We start from the raw sequence: 25925 nt of genomic DNA on the forward strand, positions 1-25925 counted from the left end.
TTAAATTCAAAAAGAAATTAGAAATATTATTTTTCATTAATTGGCCGAAACCATTAGTAATCCTAGGTGGCGCTCTAATATTTCAGCAAATATTCCTCCATTGGCCGAAGCCATTAGATTTTTCTACGTGGCTCTCTAATATTGGATTAATGTTTGATTTTAAATTGAAATTTATTTATTTTAATTTAGATTATTGTTTGATTTCGGATGAATTTTATTTTAGATTTATTTTTAAATTATTAGAGTGTTTGATTTTAGATGGAGTTGTATATATTAGTAATTAATTTATTAATTAAAATATCTATGTAGCACCTAATTAATTATCTACATGGCAATCGATTATTTATTAATTATTAGAGTGTTTGATTTTCGATGGAGTTGTATATATTAATAATTAATTAATTAAAATATCTACGTGGAACTTGATTTTTTTTAATTCAAAAAGAAATTAGAAATCTTATTTTTCATTGGCCGAAACCATTAGTAATCCTAGGTGGCACTCTAATCTTTTATCAAATATGCCTCCTTTATATATGTATATTAAACCATTAGGTGGCGATGCACGGATTCTATTAAATTGTTATGTTTAAATAAAAATCCTATGTATATACTACTTTTATATATTAGATTAGATTAGTTTTTGATTTTGCATTGAATTTCATTTTAGATTTTTTTTTATTATGAAAGTGTTTGTTTTTGGATGAAAATGTATATGCGTAATATTAATAAATAATTAATAAAAAATATTTACGTGAAAGTTAATCATTTCTTTACGTGGCACTCGACTTTTTTAATTCAAAATTAATTTTGAAATCTTATTTTTCATTGGCGGAAAACCATTAGATTTTTCTATGTGGCGCTCTACTATTGTATTAAGGTTTGATTTTAAGTTGAATTTTATTTATTTTATTTTAGATTATTGTTTGATTTTAAAATGAATTTTATTTATTTTATTTTAGATTATTGTTTGATTTTGGATGATTTTATTTAGATTTATTTTTTAATTATTAGAGTGTTTGATTTTAGAGGGAGTTGTATATATTAATAATTAATTAATTAAAATATCTACGTGGCACCTAATTAATTATCTACGTGGAAATCGATTATTTTTTAATTATTATAGTGTTTGATTTTCGATGGAGTTGTATATATTAGTAATTAATTAATAAAAATATCTACGTGGCACCTAATTAATTATCTACGTGTCACCTAATTAATTATCTACGTGTCACTTGATTTTTAAATTCAAAAAGAAATTAGAAATATTATTTTTCATTAATTGGCCGAAACCATTAGTAATCCTAGGTGGCGCTCTAATATTTCAGCAAATATTCCTCCATTGGCCGAAGCCATTAGATTTTTCTACGTGGCTCTCTAATATTGGATTAATGTTTGATTTTAAATTGAAATTTATTTATTTTAATTTAGATTATTGTTTGATTTCGGATGAATTTTATTTTAGATTTATTTTTAAATTATTAGAGTGTTTGATTTTAGATGGAGTTGTATATATTAGTAATTAATTTATTAATTAAAATATCTATGTAGCACCTAATTAATTATCTACATGGCAATCGATTATTTATTAATTATTAGAGTGTTTGATTTTCGATGGAGTTGTATATATTAATAATTAATTAATTAAAATATCTACGTGGAACTTGATTTTTTTTAATTCAAAAAGAAATTAGAAATCTTATTTTTCATTGGCCGAAACCATTAGTAATCCTAGGTAGCGCTCTAATCTTTCATCAAATATGCCTCCTTTGTATATTAGATTAGATTAGATTTCGCGCAACATTCAATCATATGTTAGAAATTCCTCTTCTTCTATTCGTCAATTTGATCTCTAATACAATCCAATTCAAGCTTACGTCTACAATGATCAACCTGTCCCTCTTCATCATTCTGCAAAATTAGGTAAACTTCTCTAAATTATCCTTCTTATTCTCTTTTATTGTCCATTTTTCCTGAATTTGAGATTAATTTCATTGTTTTTGGGGATTATTTGGCCTGTCTAGTGATTATTCTTTTCAATTTTAGCTGGAATTAAATGCGGACGACTTGATTTTTTTTTTATCAATGTGAGTTTTGTTGTTTATAATTGGCGATTCTAATTGTTAATTTTTTTCATTGCGTCATGAAATTATACCCGTTTGACGGATTTTCTGGAAATCATCTGAGAATTCAGGGTTTAGGGACGTGTATGGTTTAATGGTACTTTGGGGTTTGAATTTGTTGAATCATTTTCGTTTCGCAGATTGCTATTTCAGAACTTGTAGAGGTTGAATTTCTGATTTTAATATGGAAATTTAAGGGTCTAGACTCAAACGAACTAGTTTAATGGTACTTTGGGGTTTGAATTGGTTGAATCATTCGCTTTGCATATTGCTATTACAGAACTTGTTGATGTTACATTTCTGATTTTGATATGCAAATTTAAGGGTCTGGCCTCAAACGAACTAGTGGATTGTTTAAACATCGAGCAGAGAAATTGTAATTGAGAATTTTGGCCTTGAACACTGAATTACAATCGTAAGTAGAGGTTATACTGAGTAAGTGAGTTTTTACTGGGTAACATAAAAGAATTACTCCACTAGGAAAACGAAAAGGATCAATGTTCGCATATGTTCTTGCAAAGAGACCATAGCTTTGTAACTAGTTAGTGCCTTGGCCATCTTTTCACGAGGTTCTTATAATCTATGTAACTTGGACTCGCGTACTAGTGTCAGATACGGGTACGTGTACAGGTGTCCAACTCGGCTAAATTGTGAAAAATTTCCATGATTTAAAGTCTAAAAATTGCAGTGTTGGAGTGTCCATATCTATGTCAGAGTGTTGAGGGTCCGACATGGGTACTTAAGGTAAAATGAAGACTACGAGTAATGTACTAGCTCATAATTACTGCTGCATTTTGGCTTCATATCTTTTTGTGTTAGCATTTGCGTGATCTTCTCGAGGAAGATAACCTGGACAAACTTGTAGGATCTTTTTTGGCGAGTTTAAGATCTAGGGGTTTGGTTGTAAAGGGTTACTCTGTCAAGCTAACTCCATAAAGGGCCCTATGATGTTAAGTAGTATATGAATTAAAGAACGTAGGAAAAAGTTGTTGATCTAAATTTATTTGGGGGCTAGCCTTGCCTACTTTGACTCTAGAAATTATGGCAAACACGTAAATATTAAGTCATCTTGCATTGATTTATGATTTGAGCTCACCAGTTGCTACACTGGAGTTGTAATCTCATATAGTAGGTTTGACAGTAAGTTTTGGTCTTATTCAAAAGGAAATGTCTTTTTGGTCCGTATGCTGATAAAATGCGCATTCACGGAGATATCAAAACCCGATGTAGTTTAGTTTAGTTTTAGACCCCCTATTTTCACTTTAGACGTCAACAATTATTTTTGCATGACTAACATTTGAGCTAATGCATGAAAATGTACTATAACTTGTTGAATATCATTGAGCATAATGAAAACTATTCAATATATGAAGTGCCTTTAAAATTAACACCCTATGAATTTAAAGTCCTTATCAAAGATTTCCTCTGGCCATGCTCGTTCACTTCACCTGACTTTTACAGCACTAAAAATATTTTCTTCTTATACTAATTTTTATTGACTGAACCTTAGTTATGCTTATTGAAACTGATTTTTACTCATTAAAACTGATTCTTATTGATTTACTAGTGTAATGTTGCGAGGTTATGATTTTTACTTTATCGAAATGAACTTTACTTTAATTAAACTACTTTTTAACTTATTGAATCTGATTTTTAATGATCAAAACTTGTTTGTACTTATTAAAACTGAATATTATTTTTATAAACGTGAACTGAATAGGGCTTGATGACGTTGATATTCTTTTTGTACCCAGTGAAACAAGAACTCTATTGAACTGTTCCCCTGAAAATTACCATGATAGGTAAAATGTTTTAAATCTGCTAGCGTGGCAATGTGGATTGTTGACTACTATCCATCGGCAAGAGTAGTTATAAATTATGGCTGTATATACCGGCATGCTATCATGGTGATATATGCTCCTTCTGTTTTTTTTTTTAATGCATGCTGTACTTATCAGTCGAATCCTTGTTGACAGTCCTATTTTTCTTCATCATAAGCGTGTTACTCCCTCCGTCCCGGAATACTCGACCCGGTTTGACTGGCACAGAGTTTAAGGAACTTGAATTGGCTTATTTAATTTAATAGGTAGTAGTTGATAGTGGGGTATTATTTTAATGTAGTTAGTGGGAGGTGGGTTAAGAGGTGGGGTTGGGGGAGAGTAGGGGTTGAATTTTTAATTATTTTTTGTATGGAGTAGGGGGTAGGTGGGTTAATAGGGGTGGAGTTAGAAATAATATAACATTGTTAGAATATTTACATTTTTAGAAACAGGTCAAGTATTAAGGGACGGCCCGATAAGGAAAACAGGTCAAGTATTCCGGGACGGAGGGAGTATTATTTATTACGACATGAATATTTCGTGATTTGAGTGGAGGTGCTGTGCTTTTGAGTTTTCCGCATATAGGAATGCTTGTCTCCATACTCTTTCTGAGTGACAGAGAGAATAACTTATTGTTCCTGTTCATTAATTCACTTGCTACTTTTGACATATAGATGTATTCTACCTTGTATCTATTTTTGCAAGACTTTGAACAACTATGGAAAAGAAGACCCAAAAGAAAATGCTTATAGAGAGGAGGATACAACATCCGGAGGAAGTTGAACCATCACAAGGTATTCAATAAATTAATACTCCCGTTTCATTTGATAATGTTGATTATCTATGTTTCTTAAGATTCTATTTGTCATATATTATGCTATAGCCTGTAGCTTCCGTTGACCTTTAGGAGTCTATTTGTACAGTTGTACCCTCAAGAGAAGTGACTCGTTGACATGTACCTTGCAGATAAATTTGCTATTAGAATGAACGTGTACTGTTTACGGAGTAATTAATTATGGAGATATGGGAGGTATAAGGACAAGTATAAAGAACTCCAAATCCATGATAGGGAGTTTTATACTAATAAAGTTGATCACTTGCATAATAAGTAACAACTCGTTACCAAACAGAGAAAGAGGAGCCGAGGGATCTCTTTTTCCAAGTTCCTCTGTCCTCGGGTACTTCACATTCCCAACCGAGCTTGCGTTGTTTATTGGTTGCCTCTTCACCCGTGTCAGAATTTATTGCACTGTCACGTTCCCCTTCAGGATTTTAGCGAGCTTGTGCTGTAAGCTGCCATTTTGATAGCATGTCATCCCCTCGAACAGTACACTATGCATATTAATTTAGTGACAGATCAATTCGGACAAAATGGGAGAAACCTAAAAAAAGCTCACTTCCTGAAACCTAGTTTCAATCTCAAAAACATTAAAAACTGTGGATGCTTGGTACAAGACATAGCAAAACCCTAGAAACAAGTACGTTTGTTGAAAATGAATGATTTCTCCTTTAGATTACTAAATTTCACACACATTCAAAATGAGGCTCAAAATCTGACTTTTATTTTTAAAATAAATAATCTCGATGCAGGTGAAACTTCTTTTAATTCTGATACCCAGTTGTGTTATATTGAAGAAGATGAAAATCTTGAAAGAGATCCTATGTCGATCAATGATCAACAGTCATCTGATGGTAATGACAATGGTAAGAATACATTTCAACTTTCAAGCCCTTATTTGTCACATTTTACAAATTCTTATGTCATTTTATGAACTTAAAATCATTGTGGATATTTAAACAGAACATAAAAATTGATGTAGGAATAAGAACTATTTAAAATTTATGATTTCTCCTTACAAATTATTACTCCCTCCGTTCTGTTTTGTTATTCCTACATTTCTTTTTCCCCTACCTTTATACTCTTTACATCTCTCTATTTCTCTCTATTCTCTAACAAAGTAGCCCCATGTGGGCACTTTTCTCCTCTCACTTTGGTTGGCGTAAAAATTAGAGTATGAAGAGAAAAAAAAGAATGGAGGGTTACATTTCAGAATCATTCAAAAGGAGATACAGAATTTGACTTTAATATTGACAATCAATTATCTTGTTGCAGGGGAAACATCTTTTAGTTATGATGATACCCATTTATGTCTTACGGGAGAAGATGAAAGAGATTCTACCACAACTAATATTCAACATTCACCTGATGGTAATGACAATGGTAAGAATAGAGTTTAAGCCCTTATCTTTCACTTTTTGTAACATTTGTGTCATTTTATGAACTTCAAAACTGTCAGCTTTTCTTTCAATTTTGGGGAATATGAGTATCATTTTTGCAAAAATCTTGACAACTTTTAGTTACTCTCTCAGTCTCAGTTCCCAATTACTTTTACGTGGAGAATTGAAGATTAAAAAGAATGATAAAGACATAAAGTAGAGTATAGAGAGACAAAAGTAGGTGAGTGGTTCACTGACTTTGAGTCCCACTCAGAATAAAAGTAGAGAGAAAGAACTTAGATGTTAACCTAAACATGGGAGTTGGGACAACCCAAAATGGAAGATGTTCACTCAAACACAGAACGGATTCATTTTTGACAAATAGTACTCCTTTTGTTCTTTTGTTTTTATCTTCCTATTAAATGTAGCAACAAATACCAAGAAAAAAAGAGAGTTAGAGGAAAATGAATCCCTTCTTGAACTGTTTTGTAGGAGAGAAATAGTTGTTTAGAGACACGGTCACACGGGTTTATCAAATAGTATATTTGGACCCTTGTGTTGGGTAAAGGAGGATAAAAGAGAGAAATCTATTTGGCCATAAAAGGAGTAAAGGCGCAAACTCACACAACAAATGTAGGAAGAAAAAAAAACGTACTTAAAGTAGGAAGATAAAATAGAACCAAGGGAGTATATTGCTTCCTCAAATAAGTACTTAGACATTTTCATTTTCCATTTTCATTTCACTTTTAGAGGTTTGTGGTATCACTCTTTAGACTAATAAATGTCACTCTACTCATCCAGCGTCACCTTTAAATAAATAACATATTAATATTACAATTCATACAAGACACATTTTGTATATCACGTTCTTAAATAGGTACTCAGAGAGTCAGAGATTATAATTTTGCCTATTATGCTTCACTTTCAAGGATTCGAGGGTCATTTTTAGATTAATGATTTCATCGAAGTAAATAACATTTGTATGCCCCGTTCTTTTATAAGATATGTCACCTAATGAAGGAAGAATACTGCTCTAGGCGCTTATCTTAATAGGTACTTGGAGATTTTAATTTTACAATTTCATTTCACTTTTAAGACTTCTAGTCCCTTACTCGGTTACTCAGTTTTAAAATTAATAATGTGCTTGGTACATTTTATTAATACACCGTCACTCTAAAAGAATATTTTCTTTATATTAAAAATAAGAAAGGTAATGGTATGAATTCCCTCGATTCCGTTTAACTTATAAGGGTCTCAAACACTTTTGCTAGTTCTCCTGTCAAGATTTTTCCATCCAGTGTCACCTTTTCCAAAACAAATGTCATTTTAAAGACTTGTAGTGTCATCTTCGAAGCTTTCCTTGTTGATACTACTGCTAAGACTTTGAGTTCATTAAATTAAGGACAGTCATATCATTTTTTTTGTCAAACTTATGTTTTTTGAGTTCACAAAGATTTGTTTCACTTCTTTACAGAAAACCTGCAAGAAGAAGATTATACATATGATAATGACCAGGGTATTGGTGAATGTTTACTTGGACGTGAAGTTTTAGATCTCAATGATGCACTAAATTTATACAAGGCACATGCAAGAGCTCTCGGATTTAGTGTTAGGAAGGGGACTTCACGGAGAAGAGGTAATAATAGTGTCATTTTTGAAAAGTACTTTGTTTGTTCAAAGGCTGGTTTAAGAGGCAAAGGCAGAAAAGAAGTGCGAACGAAGAGCGTTATTGGGATCCCCACCACAGAAGGATCAGAATCTATTGCCAGCCAAAGGAAAAGGAAAGTTAGAGTGGTCAATGAGACACGTACAGATTGCAAAGCATATATACGGTTTAAGATGACTAAGGAAGGCAAATTCGTTGTTACTGATCATAACATAATCCATAACCATGACTTTGTTAAACAGGAAGAATGTCATTGTCTAAGATCAAAATTATCTACCTCAAAATGTGTAGGCAAAGTTATTGAAACAATGGTAGCTTCAGGTAGTAAGCAAATGGATTGCTGCAAGTACCTATGCATGGAAGATAGGGGTAAAGAACTTGATGGTGACACAAAGACTGACTATCTGAAATTTGTTTCAATGTTAAAGATGAAGAACACAAAGGGTGGTGACATGCAAAATGTATTAGATGTCATGCAACAAAGAACAAGAGATGATAGTTCATTCTTCTATAGGGTAAAAGTCAACGATGACAATCAGATTGTGAGCATATTTTGGCGTGATTCAATGATGGTAGAAGACTACATGGCATATAGGGATGTATTAATATTTGACACGACGTACAGAATAAATAGATATAGTTTGATATGTGCCCCATTTGTTGGAATAAACAAGCATTGGAAAACCACAATGTTTGCTTGTGCCTTTATTTCCGATGAGAAGACGGAGACGTTTGAGTGGTTATTGGAAACCTTCAAGAATTCTATGAGTGGACTTGTACCGAAGTCCATATTCACCGACCAAAACCTACCGGTGACCAATGCAGTTGCAAAGGTAATGAAATTAAATCATTCTCAGTTTTTAATTTATTTTTGGCTCTTATTATTTTGAGTATGTCACTTTATAACTTAAAATGGCATATTAAACACTCGTATTATTTACTTGTCTTTTTTTTATGCAAAATTTATTTATGTCTCTGTGAAGCGTGATTATATTGTTTTAGTTTGTGTGTTTTGAATTAGAGTTTGTTAACCCCTTAAAATAAGGAGGTTCTGCTAAAAACACCTTCCTCCCATTCACCTTCCCTCTCTAGAAGCTCCTCTTCGCCCCTCTTCTTTTTGTTGTTGAAGCCACCCTCCGTCCTGATTCCACCTTCCCTTGCCTCCCTCTTTCCCTTATGTGGGGTGCTCCCATGCAGTGGTGACCACTGGTACGTGTTTGGGTGGGCTGGGGGAGGGGGGAGAGTTGAGAGCAACTCTAATGGTTGTAGCTAGGGACTTCCTTCTAATTTGCAAAAGTTTCAAGCTACTAGCTTAACCATTAGAGTGATTTTGATAAATTAGCTTGGCCAAGCTGATTTGCTTGAGGAATAATGTCCAATTGGAAAATGAGTTATAATTAAAATAAAATTAAAATATATGTAAAAGTGGACCCATTAAATATCAAGCTAGTGTGGTAAATTAACTTGCATTGGGGTACAAATTAGCTAGAATATAAATTAGTTTACAATTTTAGGTGGCATGACAAACGAATTTGATAATTAGCTTACCATTGTAGTTGCTCTGAGAAAGAAATTAGAGTGGAGGTGGTGTTGGTTGGGTGAGCTGGCAAGGGGATGGGAGAAGAAACCTGGTGGGGTTGTGGTGGCTCAGTGGTCTGTTGTGGCGGTGTTAATGAACCCATGGTCTAGCTCGGGGGGTGCAAAGGGTTTGGTTTTATATATTTTTCATATAATATGCAGTTTAAGAATGTTTTCTAGCAGAATGCCAGTGTTCCGCTGTTTGTACCTGTAGTGAGCAAATAACTCAGTTAACTACAAATCACCTTTTAGCTTCAGCATGTCACTTTATAACCGGTGTTGAATACTACCTAATTTGTATGGTTTATTACAGCTTCAGCTACGTCAGCCATGTATATTTTGTTTTATCAACCTTAATAGGGTCACCTTCTGGATAGGAAACACATCTTAGCTACACGGTCTTACTGCTTTAGAAACCACATATTACTGAACTTTCTTTGCTCTAGAAACCACATATATTCATGTTACTTTTTGAAGATAATGTATGTCACATCTTAAATAGTTACTTTATACTCTTAATTCTTTAACAACGTATGTGTTGCCTTCTATCACTTTACAGAAAAGTTATGTCAAATTAAACTATGCTAGAAGATTAATATTATCCTCCTTGTTTAGGTATTCCCAACTGCAAGACTTCGTTTATGTATATGGCATCTCCAAACAAATTTCATATCACATTTTGATATGCTCAAAAGCAATCCTACTTTCAAGGATGACTTCAATAAGTGCTTGACTGGATGTGACAATGAAGAAGAGTTTTTAAAATGCTGGACTGAGATGATCAGCACGTATGGCCTTGAAGAAAGTTTTTGGTTCTCACGGTTATACGATTTGAGGGATAAGTGGTGTACAGCTCTAAGCAAAGACTTCTTTTCAGCTCGAGTTTTGTCTTCACAGAAAGTAGAAGTGATAAGGAAAGCTATATCGTTCAGATCTAGTGAGACAACGAGCTTATTTGAGTTTTACCGCATATTTGAGGATACAGTGAAAAGTTGGCGTAGCATGGAGGAAAGTGACAATTTCAAATGTACAACTGAAAGACACCCTGCAAGCGAATCACGGTGCAAACTCTTAAAACACGCAGCTGAAGTATATACACTGGATTTGTTTGATGACTTTCAAAAAGAGTTTGATATGGCAATGGGTAGTTACATACGAGTGGTAGCTGCTAATCAAGGGAGTTCCAAGATTTATGAAGTATCTCTTAATGAAGACTTCACACAAAGTCACAACGTTCGATATGATGATCAATTGCTCGAACTTTCTTGTACGTGCATGAGTTATCGAGAATGTGGATTACTATGCTATCATATTTTGAGAGTTATGCACATGCATTGCATTTTCGAGATCCCAGAAAAATACATTATGAAACGTTGGACGAAGTTGACAAAGTCTGAGATTTGGACTAAAAACAAAGGTAACTACTCTAATATTTGGAGTTAAATTAATGTGTCGGTTTTTGGTTCTTTGCGTGTCACTTTCTAACTAGGTCATGTGAATTGAAAAAGATTTTGCTGGTTTATTTTTCAGCTGCTGTAGATAATAACCTTACCCTAGCCGTATCACTTTTTAGAGCAACTTATATTTTGCAAGAATAATGTCACTATTTAAGAGTTGTGTTATTCTTTTGGATAAATTGTCTTTTACCACCTATAAAAATTCAAAATTTGTTTTTTACCACCTATAAAAATTCAAAATTTGTTTTTTACCACCTACAAAAAAAAACTATAACTTGTTTTTTGCCACCTGAAAACGAGAAAATAGATAAAACTGTTATGTGAGACGCACTAATTCAATTTCCCTTCAATATATTACATTCCCTCTGCGATTTTTTTTAACTCATTCACCCTCCTCTCTTTACTGCCATTGAATTTTGTCAATTTTGTGAATTAGTGGTAGGAAAAATTATGTGAATTCTTGGAAGAGAATGAAGCAAGAGAAGAGAAGGGAGTTAAATACATGAAATCATGAAAGAAGATAAAATATCAGAAATATTATCGTTATTGTGGCCCCCACACAACGTGTTCATCTATTTTCCCATTTTCAGGTGGTAAAATACAAGTTTTAATTTTTTTTTATGTGGTAAAATACAAGTTTTAGTTTTTTAGCCGGTAAAAAACTAATTTCCAATTTTTTTATGTGGCAAAAAACAAATTTTCCTATTTTTTTAGTAGATTGTAATTATATTAATGTTATCTAATACTAATTGTTATGATCTTCATATCATAAAGATGACGATGCATCAACTCTTGAGGGCGAGAAAGAGCTGCAGACACCATGGAGTCACTCAATGGCTCGTAGTTTCTACAATCTCCTGACCACATGCCAATTCGACGAACATGCAAGGAAAGTATGCGAAAATGGGTTAAATGACATGCACAACGCTCTCAAACAAAATCTTTAATACAGATGATCCAAACACTGATGATGACTATGGAGGTAAAGAGAATGCTTTCATCTCTATAAATCTATAATCAATGAACTAGAATGTGACTGGTTGGTTACTTAGGCAATGCAGTTGTTGAGAAATAGAGGTAAAGGGTGCAGTTGTGTAAAAGCAATGACTTGCTATACACTTGGATGCAGATAGAGCATCTGTCTGAAATTTGTTCTGTGGTCTGAGGTATACATACATATGCAACAAAGAATTTAAATAATGCTTCTAAAGTTTATGTTAAATACGGGCGTGGTCAGGCTGGGGGCGCACCTGTCATCAAGAAAGAGAGTCCACTTAACAAGTCCTAAGGAGGTTCCACCTTAAAACCATGTGGCAATAAGGGGAGTCGTCTCTTGGCCTTATTAAGTGGTTAACTCTCCTCTTTTATTAATGTGTGACTCTCACACATGATGTTCCATGGGTCGATCTGAACACTTCTCTTCAGGTGTGAGGTCCCTTTTTCAATATGGGTCACATGTGATGTTTCATGGGTCAGAGTGTATCATTTTATCTCATTATTGCCAATTTGAAAACCAACATAAGTTGGTGGAGTTGGTGCGAAACTCACCTTGTGACCTGGAGGTCACAGGGTCGAGCCCCATAAGCTGCGAAATGCTCGGGAGTGGCTCAAGCATACACCTGCGTAGCTGAACTAACTAACCTGTGATTGGTGCTGGTTTAGTAGGATCCCTTCTTTATGTTGTTAGAGGTTGCTTTGTTCGTCACATCTCAATCTCAGCAAATGTTGGTGTATTCAGATGAGACCTTGACCGATACTGCGATTTGGAGATATGTGAGATGCTGTTTAGGTTTCGCGATTTTAAGAGTATAGACGGCTTTGTTCAGTTATACAGAACCTGGAATTAGTATATTAGTATGCTGCTACATAATCAGAGATTCAGAGGTGAGTGAGCTGTTAGATTTTATATTGCTAGTTGCAGCAGATTTGAACTTTCCTAATAGCATCAGTTGTAAATTCCACCCTAGTTTTTATTGTAGAGACTAGCTTTGAGAATTATGCTTTATTTTATACTTGAATAGACATGTTCAATGGACCGGGTTAGGGCTGGCCCGGGGCAAAGTTAAATGGGGCGGGCTGGGCCTGACATGTAATCTTCATTGTGAATCAGTTGTTGTATAGAACTGTTAGCTAGGTTGTAAAATTCCATCACTGATTTGATTTGGTCGTCAATATTATTATTATTATTCTCAAATTTAATTGCCCAAATCAGAACTAAAGAAGTGCTCGACGGGCTAACTTTTGTCGTTTTAAGTAAAGATGGGCCGTGTCGTACCGGGCTGGAAAGTTCATAACATGTCCCAGGCCCACGGGCTTTCATGCCGGGTAGGATTGGTCTGTCGTGCCTAAGCATATTTATATTAAACTTAGCGTGTTTTGTTATGCCGTGTCTCGTCGTGCTTTTTCCAAAAAAATTGCGGCCCAGGCCCGGCTCACAACTTCGTGGTCGTATCGGGCTGGACTTTTTTGTGCAAGGCCGGGCCTTGGACCGACCCAACCCACAACCAACTTTAGTTTTAAGTCTACGTTATTTGACCACCTTTACTCCTTTAGTAAAATTCAATCAAAATAAAACTATACCCTTTTTGTTTACAATTAACCAAATAACATGCACTGAAATCTGCAATAGGGAAATACGAGTACGAAAGATGTCTAATTTCAAGACTCCATGCAACAAAATACCGTTTTATATTATGGCATTTATCAAAGTTGCATAAAAACTAAAAAGTTTTGATGATACAATACTTAATAAAAAAAATGAAAATAAAAACCCACTAAAACATAGGTATAAACCATAAATCAGTGCAAAAAATAGAACGTATGTCATCACCTTCATTAATGGTTTCGATCTTCTTGTTTGTTATGTTGAAAAGTCCCATATCATGCCCTCTCTTAACGTCCGACGAATTCCAAAATTGCCACTCATCATCGGTGAAGTAAATACAATTGTTCTTGCAATTACTAAAGTTTGATGCACGAACAGACATACAAGTATTGTCCCCAACAAATAATGCAACATCATCTGACTCATTAACACGCTTCCAATTTTTGGTGCCTAACTTGAGTTTGTATACCTCAAAGTCCATTGTTTGATAAGAAAAATAATCGGGATCCCCAATTTCATCATCATCATAATTAATCATCTGTTTGAGTCGGCGGACTATTAGAAGATCACCAAATGACACCAACAAGTAAACTTTTTCTAGTGCTCTATTTTTAAGAGAATTTGTGGGTGGAGGTAGATATTCCATTAATGTCGCTGGCTCTAAATTTGAATGATCAAGTTTATTGATGTCGCAATATCCAGTTCCTCCGTCCCAATACAAAAATATCATTTGTGAACCCCAACGCACAACATCAAGAACACATGCTCCTTTATTTATCCCCTTAGTTATAACCGAAGTCCATTCTAGATCACCAGACTTTGCATAACTTATGATTCCATTAGGTTGGCCAGGAATTGTTATAAGAATATAATCATCTCCTCCTCCTCCTCCTCCTCCTTTATCATTAGCTTGAATAACAAGCACCTTTTGCAAGAAAATACCTCTTAACACATCAAATTTCGTATCGTTTATCTCAAAAAAATCTTCATCCCAAAAAAATTCATCATAACCGGGCATGGTTGATAGGTGAGGTAGGGGAATACGAGTTGTGGTTAGTGGGTTAAACATATGCAAGTCTTGGTTAAAATCAAGAGTCACAATCCAACCACAATAGGAACCCCAACATCTAGCCCCAAAAGTTTGAGGGGGTTTTAATTGGTAACATCTTTGGTTATTTGCACAAAATATTTTCCTAAGGAAGTTAGGGTTATCTTTCGTGTTCTCTGGCAACATTAACCATGGCATACTCTTGTTCCACTTCTTTTTATAGTAAGAATACGCGTAATGCCATGAACTACATACCATAGAAAAATAGATAATGTCTTGAGGAGACTCTAGCTTCAACAATATTTCTCCAAGGATATCAACAGGTAGCGGAGACCAATCACAATCACCCATGTATCCTGCACTTCAATCACAATTGCAATCACAATAAAATGTTAAGACCTTGAACCAGTGTCACCTAATTCTTCAATCACAATTGCAATCACAAAAAAATGTTAGACCTAGAACCAGTGTCGCTTAATTCTTCAATCATCCCACGAACCGCAAACCAAAAAAAACGAATTATAACATAAACATTGTCTATTTTTGGTCTAATTTAACAAATTAGGTAGCGAATCGTGAACCCGTAGCCAGTCAATTTCCTAGGAAGTTAAAAGGTAAAAGAGATTGGTTGGTTGACATGAGCATAGGAATTGAAATTTCCAACCAATTTCTTTTTATTCCACGGAATTTGAGAAAGTTTCTTACCTAGTCCCCTTCGAAAGTTATATATTTCCCGTATATTTGCAATTCTCGTGTAGTTTAACTTTTTAAGAAGTGAGCATTGTTGTTTGTTTGAGCATGACAAGTTAGAACTCACATGAGAGTGGACTAGGTAAGCAACTTCTGTCATCTTACTTCACACGAAGTCTTACAATGAAAATTTTAAAAATTGATTAGATAATAAAATTAAGAAAGATATCAAACACTCAATAAGCCGATAATTACAATGAAAAAATTCAAATTTTGGAATTATTAATGAGCAACTAAATATTGTCAATCTATTTTAAATCATGAAAACAAATATGTTTAATTCATTGATCTTTCTCTAACCATTAAATCATAAATACAAATATATTTAATTCATTGATCTTTCTTTCTAACCACAGGTTAAAATCACATTAATCAAAAGAGTGTTATAAAAGTAGATAGAAAGGGAGAGAAGGGAAGAGAGAAATAGGCGGTTATCATCTTATTTCACATTCACATCATATGTACACATACGTACATTATATAGGATAAGGATGCCGAGGGTATAATGGGCATCCACAATACATTATATTTATAACACTCCCCCTTGGATGTCCATTATCTAAAACAATACAATGGAACTATAATGTACATGAGATGATGCCTCATTAAAAACCTTTCTAAGAAAACCCTGTGGGATAAAATCTTAGTGAAGGAAAAAAGAGTACAACACTCATCATAATACGCTTGGAATGTTGCCTCATTAAAAACCTTACCAGGAAAAACCCAATGGGACAAAACCATAATTAAGGGAAAAAAAGTGCAACGCGTATTTTCTCCCCCTGATTAATACATCACTTGAGATCTCCAAGTTCAATGAATATAATATTGTTGATAACTTTTCAAATGGATCAACATGTAGCTCCTTGAAATTTGATTCTCCACCATTTGACTTGAATTTTCAAATCTTCACTTGTATGCACTAGGTGAGTATTTATATCACCAAACTTTTGAAAATAATACCTGAAATAAATATATTTTCTTGTATATAATATTACAAAATGTATCCTTAAATATTGGACATATATAAACCTTCTTCTGGAGGTCATAAGTAGTAGTAATCATCAATGTTGATCAAAATTTCTCTAGTCATACTTTCATGACAATATATGATAAATTATAATATCACTGTCCAACTTAGGGTATAATATAATTTATGATTCGTCTGGACCATAAAATAAAACTCAATGTAAGCTCTTATCTTAAAATTTTGAATCAACTCATATTTGTACAAGAATTCTTCCGTGAATAAACTAATATGTATATTTCATAATTCTCAAGTACTCAAACTACTGGTTGAGACGACATTTCAAAACCACTCTTCAAGAGTTTAGATAATATTTTATCAATGTTATGACATTCATATGTAAAACTTAAAGGGCGTTTAAGAACATCATGTATAAGTTCTTCAGGAACTTTTCTTATTTGAATGATTCATAACATGTTATTAAATCAACATTATATATATACTTCTTTCGCAACTATTCGCCCATTGGAGCAAGAAACTCCTCTTATAATATTCATAAAGTTGCAAATCCGTCTTACCATTATTTGGATGCATATTCATATATGACATCATAATAGTTTTGAAACATATATAACTGGATAGATGAAAATCAATTTTGATAAAACACAAAACAAACTAAATGTATGATGAATGATGCATTTACATATTAACTACACAAGTAATGAATGTAAGACTCAAAATGCAAAACACTGTACATTGTAGATATTTAAATTCATAATTTGTTGGACTTCAGGTCCATGAGCTCATTTGATCATCATAATGATGTCTACATCGAAATAGACATAGATTTACAATCCCCTATTCAAAATCCATTATTTCTTGCATATGCATTATATTTTGGTTCCATCATATATATACCGGTATTATCAAAATTCTTCAACATATACTTTGCATTCTATTCATCAATGATATCTGAATACTTATTCAATAGGTACCATTCATCTTTTTCATGGGCCATCTATTATAGTTCAGATATCTACCACTTCAAGGGTATTTCATACACTATATATTAGTGTTTTTTTTCTTTTTCAATAATATCATCAACTGCATTGTCTTGCCCTTTCATATAAATAATTCTGTATCTCATCACTATTCTGGAACCGTATATATAATTTACACTTCAGGTGCAGAGATTTAAATGAATATTGGCAAGATCATTATAGTAACATCGAGCACTATGACCATTATACACATTTATGCATCTGAACATGTAACAATTTAACATAATCAAGTCATAGATATTTATGTCCAAACATACTTCGAGGACATACAGTTGGCATTTACACTTACTCATATGGGGATCAATATATTATCTTTCAATTTTACCAACTTATTCTAGCTCGTCTCTCCCTAAGTTGGGAAAATATTTTCAATATATTATGGGGCATAAGATCTTTCACCAACTAATAATACACTTTTCAGCGTGTATTTTAATAAATGTTTCATACTTTCGTTCTCTTCTGGAGATTAACATTGATTATGGGGAGTAGATGCAATATGCAGTTGTATTCTTTTCATATTTTCTCATTTTGTGCTGACGCATGATTGCCCCAATCAAGAGATTTATGATACTTAAATCAATTACAAAACACTTGTAAACTTCTTGGTGATCTTCAAGTCACCTACTATCATTATGGTGAACTTCGGGTCACTTACTATCATGGTGAACTTCAAGTCACCTATCATATCATTATACAAGTTTTCAAAGTAATTAATATCTCTTGTATTTATTTTCTCAATCTTCATTATAAATATTTGATTGAAGTACACCTCAACCTCATCATTATGTCTTGCCTTTGAATATATATACAACATATGAGGGAATGTCTCACGACGGGTGTTCTTAAACCCGGATGGCCTGAATTATCACATCGTACGTATATAATATCATATAAAATATTTCATTCGATAACTGCTGGTTATCTTCCCAAAGTGATCACTTTAACTATAAAATACTATAATTTGAACGTATTGTGATGTGATATAACGACACAAACTGGTGTCTCATTTGTAATGGCAAGACAATTTAACAAAACTTATGGAAAGATAGCTTACACTCTTCTGGAGTATTCATTGTAATTGTGGTACATATCAATTTCAAGACACATATTCATCATTCTTCATCTTCAGGATGGTATAATAATATCATAAACTTGTACTCGTATTCATAAAAAGAATTAATGAAATATGAACAACACGTGTACCACTTTTACCATCATGCATCATTTTAATTCTTATATAACTATTTTGTAAAGTTAAAAGCTATCTTCCCCTGATTTTTGCATGTATTCCATTCTTAACTATTGTGGGAGCAATTTTGCCTACCCACAAAACATATCTCTTCATAATCTATTATCATTATATATGAGAGACATTCTTAGACTTTTATAACATAATGTCTAGTTATTTCTTCCATAAAAGGTGATCAAGCAATCAACCATATTCAAATAGTTGTACAAAACAACAACTAATATATCTACGCATGTAACATAAACACTTGAAATTTATGTCATATACGAATAAATCCGTATCAAAATGAGCATATACGCTATTTATTTAGAGGTTCTGACAATTTACCGTTATAGAGCATCATATGAAACAAAGTACGAACATCCTTCTTGATATTGCCAAAACAAAATCAGTTACAAAATCCAGAAACAATCCAGGGCTTCTTCCTCGGCATATCGGAGTTATTACCAACAATAAATTGGGTAAAATAAAATAAACATTAACATGATGGGATCTTAATCCACAAAACTTTTGCTAAACTCCATTAAATGCAAAACAAGTAATTATATAGCATGGTAATATTGCGCACCCAAATAAATTATTGCCAATGCACAAAATGAAACTCCATTAATTATAAGGCCGAACTCCATTAACGACCCCAAAACAATAAAATCATGTGTGGTCTATAACATAATTATATTATCAAAGAAAGATTAAAATTTGATGCAATCATATATACACAAAAATAGAATAATAAAACCAATGAAAAAGTTAGTTACCAAAATCAAGGAAACATGTGTGTGGCCATTAATGAAGAACAAAAAAAAAAACAAGTAAAACGCACTTACACAGTTAACCATATTCATCATTTGCAGATTTATCACAGTTATCACCTATATCATCAAAACAAATTCGTGTTCTCCGTAACATGTAAACCAATTGACACAAAGAACAAACTTACATGGATATAGATGATTGTGATTGAGGGATGGTACTCTTTGTTATTTTTTTCCCTTGTTCAATCTCTTTGATTTCCGTCAGCTGTTTGCAATGGTGCTGATAACGTGTTATAAAAGTAGATAGAAAGGGAGAGAAGGGAAGAGAGAAACACGCAGTTATCATCTTATTTCACATTCACATCATATGTACATTATATAGCATAAGGATGCCGAGGGTATAATGGGCATTACGGAATACAAAAAGGTTTCCAAGTTTCCAACCAATACTCTATTTAATCTAAAAAATCAATCAATCAATTAATTAAGCTATATAAATCTATGACCAATCAATCAATTAATCTTAAAAGAATTAGGCTATGATCAATCAATTAATTAATCAGATAAGCAATATATGAAGAATTACCCAAGCTATCAATCAATTAATCTTAAAAGAATTAGGGTTTGATCAATCGATTAATTAATCAGGTAATAAAATTAACCAAGATATGAAGAATTAACTATCAACCAATTAATCTTAAAAGAATTAGGGTATGATCAATCGATTAATTAACCAGATAATAAAAATTAAGCAAGATATCAAACAATTCATCAAAGAAGAATTAACCAAGCTATCAAACCAATTAATCAATCGACTTACGAGGAGAGAGAAATACCAGGTAATTAGAGGAGTGAAAATTGAGATCGAATGGAATGTTATCTGCAGCTACTTCTTGGTAGTTTTGCCCCAATTCTTCGTGAAATCCTGTTCAAAATATGCAGCAATTTGCAGACTAAGAAAAGAGGGAAGATAAGAGTGTTTATAGAATAGGATTACGAAACTTTATCCCTTATGATTTATATGGGTTACAACTTACAACTTACAACTTACAACTTACAACTTACGACTTATAAATTAGGAAACTTGACATAATTAGGATTCTAAAAAAATATTAGTAAAATATTACCTTTGTATTTATTTAAGGGATACACTTATTTTTTTCGGTCGTATTTATTTAAAATATACACTTGTCATTTTTAGTAATTTGTCAACCCCACCATCTAATTAAATAATATATCTTCATTCCATCCCCACCTCCACTCCCTGAAAATGACATGGTCCCCACTAGTTTTTCTTATTAAAATATCTACTCAACCCCACTTGTTTTATTACTCCCTCCGTCCCTTAATACTCGCACCGTTTCGACTAGACACGCTTGCCAATGTAAAACTTTGACCACCAATATCTTTAACTACATATTATAAAAACTTATAAAATATTAATATTTTGAAAATATATATTAAGATGAAGCCAACATATATTATATACTAACATTTGTTTTCATATAGTAGAAATAAAATTGGGTCAAAGTGAATTATATGAATAGTGCAAAAAGTCAAAAAGGTGCGAGTATTAAGGGACAGAGGGAGTACTTTATTTCATTCAATTCTTTTTCTTAATACCCGTGCCCGGCCAAGTGTATCTCTTAAATAAATATGGATGGAGTATAGCATAAATTATTTTTTTATCACCTGAAAAAAATTGAAAAATTATGATTTTACTACCTAAAAGAAATTTAAAACTTGTATTTTATCACCTAAAAAATGAAAAAACAGTTGAAAATGTAAAGTTTTTTTTTGGTTCTACTACAAGGAGTTCCCACCGCCTTCAACGAGTGACTAATCTCCCGCGGGAGTTGAAAATGTAATGTGGGGGTCACAATAACCACAATCATGTATTGAATTTTTTTTACCCCCGCTTCCTTAACCTCCATGAATTTACATAATTTTTCACGAGCATTAATTCACAAAATTGACAAAATTCAATGGAAGTGAAGAGAGAAGGGTGAAAGAGTTAAAGAAAATCACACAGGGAATGTAAAAAGTTAGAGGGAATTTGAATTAGGTAGTCACACATACACGTAAATGTTTGATCTATATTTTCGTTTTAAGTTGGTAAAAAACAAGTTTTACATCTTTTAGGAGGTAAAATACAAGTTTTAGTTTTTAGGTGGTAAAAGACAATTTGTCCTTAAATATATCATACTTTAAATTCTAACTTTATTACCCTACATATATCATTATTTTTATCAAATTTAACTAATTTTCCTTAATATTTGTGTCGTTCAACATGTAACTCCTAAAAAAACTATGGAGAGAGTAATTTATATTTAAAAGTTCTACTTCCTCCGTTTCATAGTTATTGCACCATGGGGGATGGGTACTAGATACGTAGTTGAAAAAGGAGGAGAGAGAAGCCAAAAATACAAACCTGCCTATGTGATTAAAACATTAAATAATAAACAAGAGTTTACATACAAAGACGTATCTATATACTTCCTCCGTTCCTAAATAGTTGCACCGTTTTGACTTTTGACACTATTCACTTGTCTTGCTTTGACCTCACTTTTCTACTAATAAATAAAATTAAAAATTATTATACAAAGTATTATTAGGTGTTAATATATATTTTAAATATATCAACTTTTTATAATTTTTACTAATACATACTTATAAGTATTGATGGTCAAAGTTATGCGTTGGCAAACGTGAAAGTCAAAACGGTGCAACTATTTAGGAACGGAGGAAGTATTATACTAATAAAAGAGAGGAAATTAATGTGGTGATGACAAATGTCACTACATGATTCGCTTCTCTTATAAATTAATAAAGTAATTAAAATTATTAATCTAAATTTAAGTTGTCTTATTTAAGGAAAGATATGCGTTAGAGAATATATATTATTGTTTGCCAATATTAATCTTAAAGATTCTTTTAATAATAAACATTCTAAAAATACTAAATAAAAATAGAAAATGTAAAAAAATATGCACAAGTAAATATTTTATTCCCGTGTTTATGTAAATGTTATGTAAATATGGTGCACTGAATAAATTACCATTTAAAATGAATATTCTACACACTATAGCATAAAATATACTTATAAGTTTTCAGGATACTACCTGTAAAGATGACATGTTTCTTGTCTAATTTATTTATTTTAATCTAAATATTAATATCATTAAATTTGGAAATATGGTACATAATACAAGATATTATAATGTACTACGGATCTATCTATCTATCTTTATGCTATACTAAAAGAGAGGGTGCCTCAATATAATGTGGTGCTAACACATGTTATTTTTAATTTTACTTTTCATTTTTATTGCCTAAATGTATACCATTTGTATTAGTATATATAGATCACACAATCTATATTATTGAATATACAGTAAAATAATATCTATTTACTAAGTTAAAGAAACTATTTAATTTAAAGATTTTATTGACTTCTGTTGTCTATATACCACAAAGATAATATGGAAAATAATACAGAGAGAGTGCATTCTATATACATTTCGTAATATATTGGCGAAATTATAATATGACTATTATTAGATTATACGTACTCCGACTTCGCAGTACTTATAATATGACTATCACAATATTATACGTACCCCGACTACGTAGTACTTATAAGAAAAGAATATCAAACATTATTTAAAAAAAACATTTTATCTGTTTATTTTTTATTTGCAACACTTCCCTAAGACGGAAAAATTGCAACACACTATAAATGGAAAACTATTTTGTATGATTTGACATTTCACCCTCACTTTAATCTATTTATTAATTATAATCTCTCAAACACCAAATAAAATAATGGAACCTCTTTTCAATTTTACCCTTATATTAAAGAAGTTTGATTCCTTCTTAATTAAGGGTGAAAAAGTGTACAACTCTTTCACAATTCTTTCACAATTCTTTTATTCAGTACATAGAAACGGAAAAAGTTATCTTAAAAAGATCACTTCCCAACTCTTTCACAATTCTTTTATTCAGTAGTCCTTCAGTCCCTTTATTTGCATCATATTCATCTTTGGTATATCCGTTTGAGATTACTCCATACATTAAACGAATAGTTTTTCCACTTGCTCTCTCTCTCTCTATCTCTTATGTCGTTGACCACTTTATCAACTCATGTGCATTTGTTACACTCAATTCTTAATGAAGTAAATTTTGGTCATGGGACAATCAAAAGGGTTGGAGTTAGTGTATTAGATAGTTAACCGAAAAGGTAACGTCATGTAATATTGACCAAATATAGGTATGCTACATTGTTAGTGGGGCGGGTTTTGGGGAGGCCTTTATGCAACGCCCCAAGTGGGAAGGGGTGGAGGAAAGCTTAATTTGGTGGGTGATGCGGATAGAAAAAGTATATGCCTCAGGTGACAATGCAATGATGAATTTTAAATTAGACCCGCGTGATTACTCGCATATCTTTCATCTAATTGATCGTGAGTAGTATTTTTAACAACTAACCTACATATTACAACCTTTTATTTATTTATTCAACTACACTAATAAGACAACCAAATTGGAAAATACTCTAAAATAGAGTTTTAAAATTGAAAACTACCAAAAAAAAAAAAAGGGTATATGATGGGTTTGGATAAACAGGTGGGTGATGGAGCGAGAATGAATTTTATTTTATAGATGGGTAGCACACATATTGTGGGTGGCAGGGATAAGAATGAGATTTTAGGTGGATACGGGTGTGGAGGGACAATCCTCCGCACCCGCCACACCTTAACTAAAAGTCATCTGATAAAGTACATGATGTGTGTAAGTGTTAAATGATCGGATAATGATGTAAATGGTAGGGCGAGTATTTGGTGAGTAGATGAGAATAACTATAGTAATAAAGTGTATATGAGAATAAACTATAGAAATAAAAGGTATATGAGAATAACTTTATGTTCACACAGGTGATGAGTGAGAATGAAAGTAATTTTATCTACATACCCTTATTTGTTTCATTTTTATTTTTTTAATAAATAAGATATGAAATACGACAATAACAAATCTAGCTATAATTGATTTAATTAGAATATATTGTTAGAAGTATAACTCCGTATCTTTCTTCTTCATTGATAGGCCATATATATACAACACAAATTCTTATTTACAAAGGTTGTACAATAAATATTGTACACTAGAGTAAAAGTTAACTCAAATTGCTTAAAAGTCAAGCTTATATATGTAAAAGTTATCTATTTTTTAGTGAATTTTTTTTCATTTTTAATAAAACTTATTTCTTCAAAATTTCTAATAATGTATAAAATTAATCATATAACCCTTTAAATGTTTATCTATCAACTTTTTTTTACTAATATAAAAGTTAATCAAAACTAGGTTAAAGTTACAAGAAAATGAGTAAAAGTTATATTGGTGTACAATAAATTTATTGTGCACCTTGTGCGCGCAAGACCTTTTGTATATACAATGTATATGCGTAATCTTTAGCAATATTCTACAGCCATATCACAGCCATAATTCTCGCTAATCATGCGTTAATTATGGGGCTGATTATTCTCTACTAATATCCTATACATTATTAGAATATATGCTATACATATATAGATTATTTACATAATCTTATTGATTTACATAATCCATTACACCCCCGCAGTTGAAGCTGAGACTGTCCCTAAAGTCATCAAAGAGAACGCGCGGAAGCCCTTTTGTAAAAATGTCAGCAATCTGATAACGGGAAGGGACATGTAAAACACGAACATGACCGCGTGCAACCTTTTCACGGACAAAATGAATATCCATCTCAATGTGCTTAGTACGTTGATGTTGAACTGGATTACCTGAAAGATATATTGCACTAATGTTGTCACAATATACCAATGTAGCTTTTTGAACCGGACAATGTAGCTCCAAAAGCAAGTTGCGTATCCAACATGACTCTGAAACAACATTGGCAACCCCCCTATACTCAGCTTCGGCACTTGATCGAGAAAGTGTGGGTTGCCGTTTTGAAGACCAGGAAATCAAGTTGTCACCCATAAAGACACAATAACCGGATGTTGATCGTCTGGTGTCGGGGCATCCACCCCAATCAGCATCTGTGTATGAAACAAGGCTAGAAACAGATGAGGGGTACAAATGCAAACCAAAGGAGAGAGTCCCCTGTATGTATCGCACAATGCGCTTTAGCGCAAGCATGTGACCCTCTCGTGGGTCATGCATATGAAGGAAAATCTGTTGAACTGCATAAGAAATGTCCGGTCGAGTAAAAGTGAGATATTGCAATGCACCGGCTAGACTGCGATAATGAGATGGGTCAGAAACCGGTGGGCCCGAATCCGCCCCCAATTTAGCCTTGGTGTCAACGGGAGTTGCAGATGGACGACATGAGGACATATTTGCTCGATCAAGTATTTCCTCCGCATATTTCCCTTGAGATAGGAATAGACCACCTGCATGACGGGCGACAGCAATACCTAGAAAATAACTTAGAGGACCTAAGTCCTTCATGGCAAATTCCGAACTGAGAAGAGACATAATAGACTGCTTTAATGAGTCAGATGAGGCAGTCAAAATAATATCATCCACATACAACAACAAATAAGCCATGTCGTTACCACGACAATAAACAAATAATGAGTGATCTGAAGTGCTAT

General features: G+C 32.8%; 2 protein-coding genes across 8 annotated transcripts; one reads left to right on the top strand and one right to left on the bottom strand.

The window, feature by feature from the left end:
* Positions 1–1771: 1771 nt before the first annotated feature.
* Positions 1772–13052, top strand: LOC110798531 (protein FAR1-RELATED SEQUENCE 5). 3 transcript variants are annotated; one of them, XM_022003711.2, is made up of 7 exons: positions 1772–1920; positions 4646–4734; positions 5531–5644; positions 6054–6161; positions 7632–8656; positions 10017–10818; positions 11633–13052. In XM_022003711.2, exons 2-7 carry the CDS (start codon positions 4659–4661, stop codon positions 11803–11805), a joined length of 2298 nt encoding a protein of 765 aa, XP_021859403.1. In that variant the 5' UTR covers positions 1772–1920; positions 4646–4658; the 3' UTR covers positions 11806–13052. The 3 variants fall into 3 exon arrangements, with proteins under 3 accessions (XP_021859403.1, XP_021859405.1, XP_056692392.1); XM_022003713.2 differs by having other exon boundaries at positions 1795–1920; positions 4615–4734; XM_056836414.1 differs by lacking the exon at positions 1772–1920 and adding an exon at positions 4907–5418.
* Positions 13053–13493: 441 nt separating this feature from the next.
* On the bottom strand, positions 13494–20343 carry LOC110798537 (F-box protein At2g26160-like). 5 transcript variants are annotated; one of them, XM_056836415.1, is made up of 3 exons: positions 20127–20337; positions 19476–19555; positions 13494–16221 (listed from the first exon to the last, which is right to left on the bottom strand). In XM_056836415.1, the coding sequence occupies exon 3, from the start codon at positions 14860–14862 to the stop codon at positions 13633–13635; it is 1230 nt and encodes a 409-aa protein (XP_056692393.1). In that variant the 5' UTR covers positions 14863–16221; positions 19476–19555; positions 20127–20337; the 3' UTR covers positions 13494–13632. The 5 variants fall into 5 exon arrangements, with proteins under 5 accessions (XP_056692393.1, XP_056692396.1, XP_056692394.1 ...); XM_056836418.1 differs by having other exon boundaries at positions 19476–19570; XM_056836416.1 differs by having other exon boundaries at positions 13494–19555; positions 20127–20343.
* Between the last annotated feature and the right edge of the window lie 5582 nt (positions 20344–25925).

This window comes from Spinacia oleracea, chromosome 2 (genome assembly GCF_020520425.1).
Source record: "Spinacia oleracea cultivar Varoflay chromosome 2, BTI_SOV_V1, whole genome shotgun sequence".
NCBI classification, from domain to species: domain Eukaryota; kingdom Viridiplantae; phylum Streptophyta; class Magnoliopsida; order Caryophyllales; family Amaranthaceae; genus Spinacia; species Spinacia oleracea.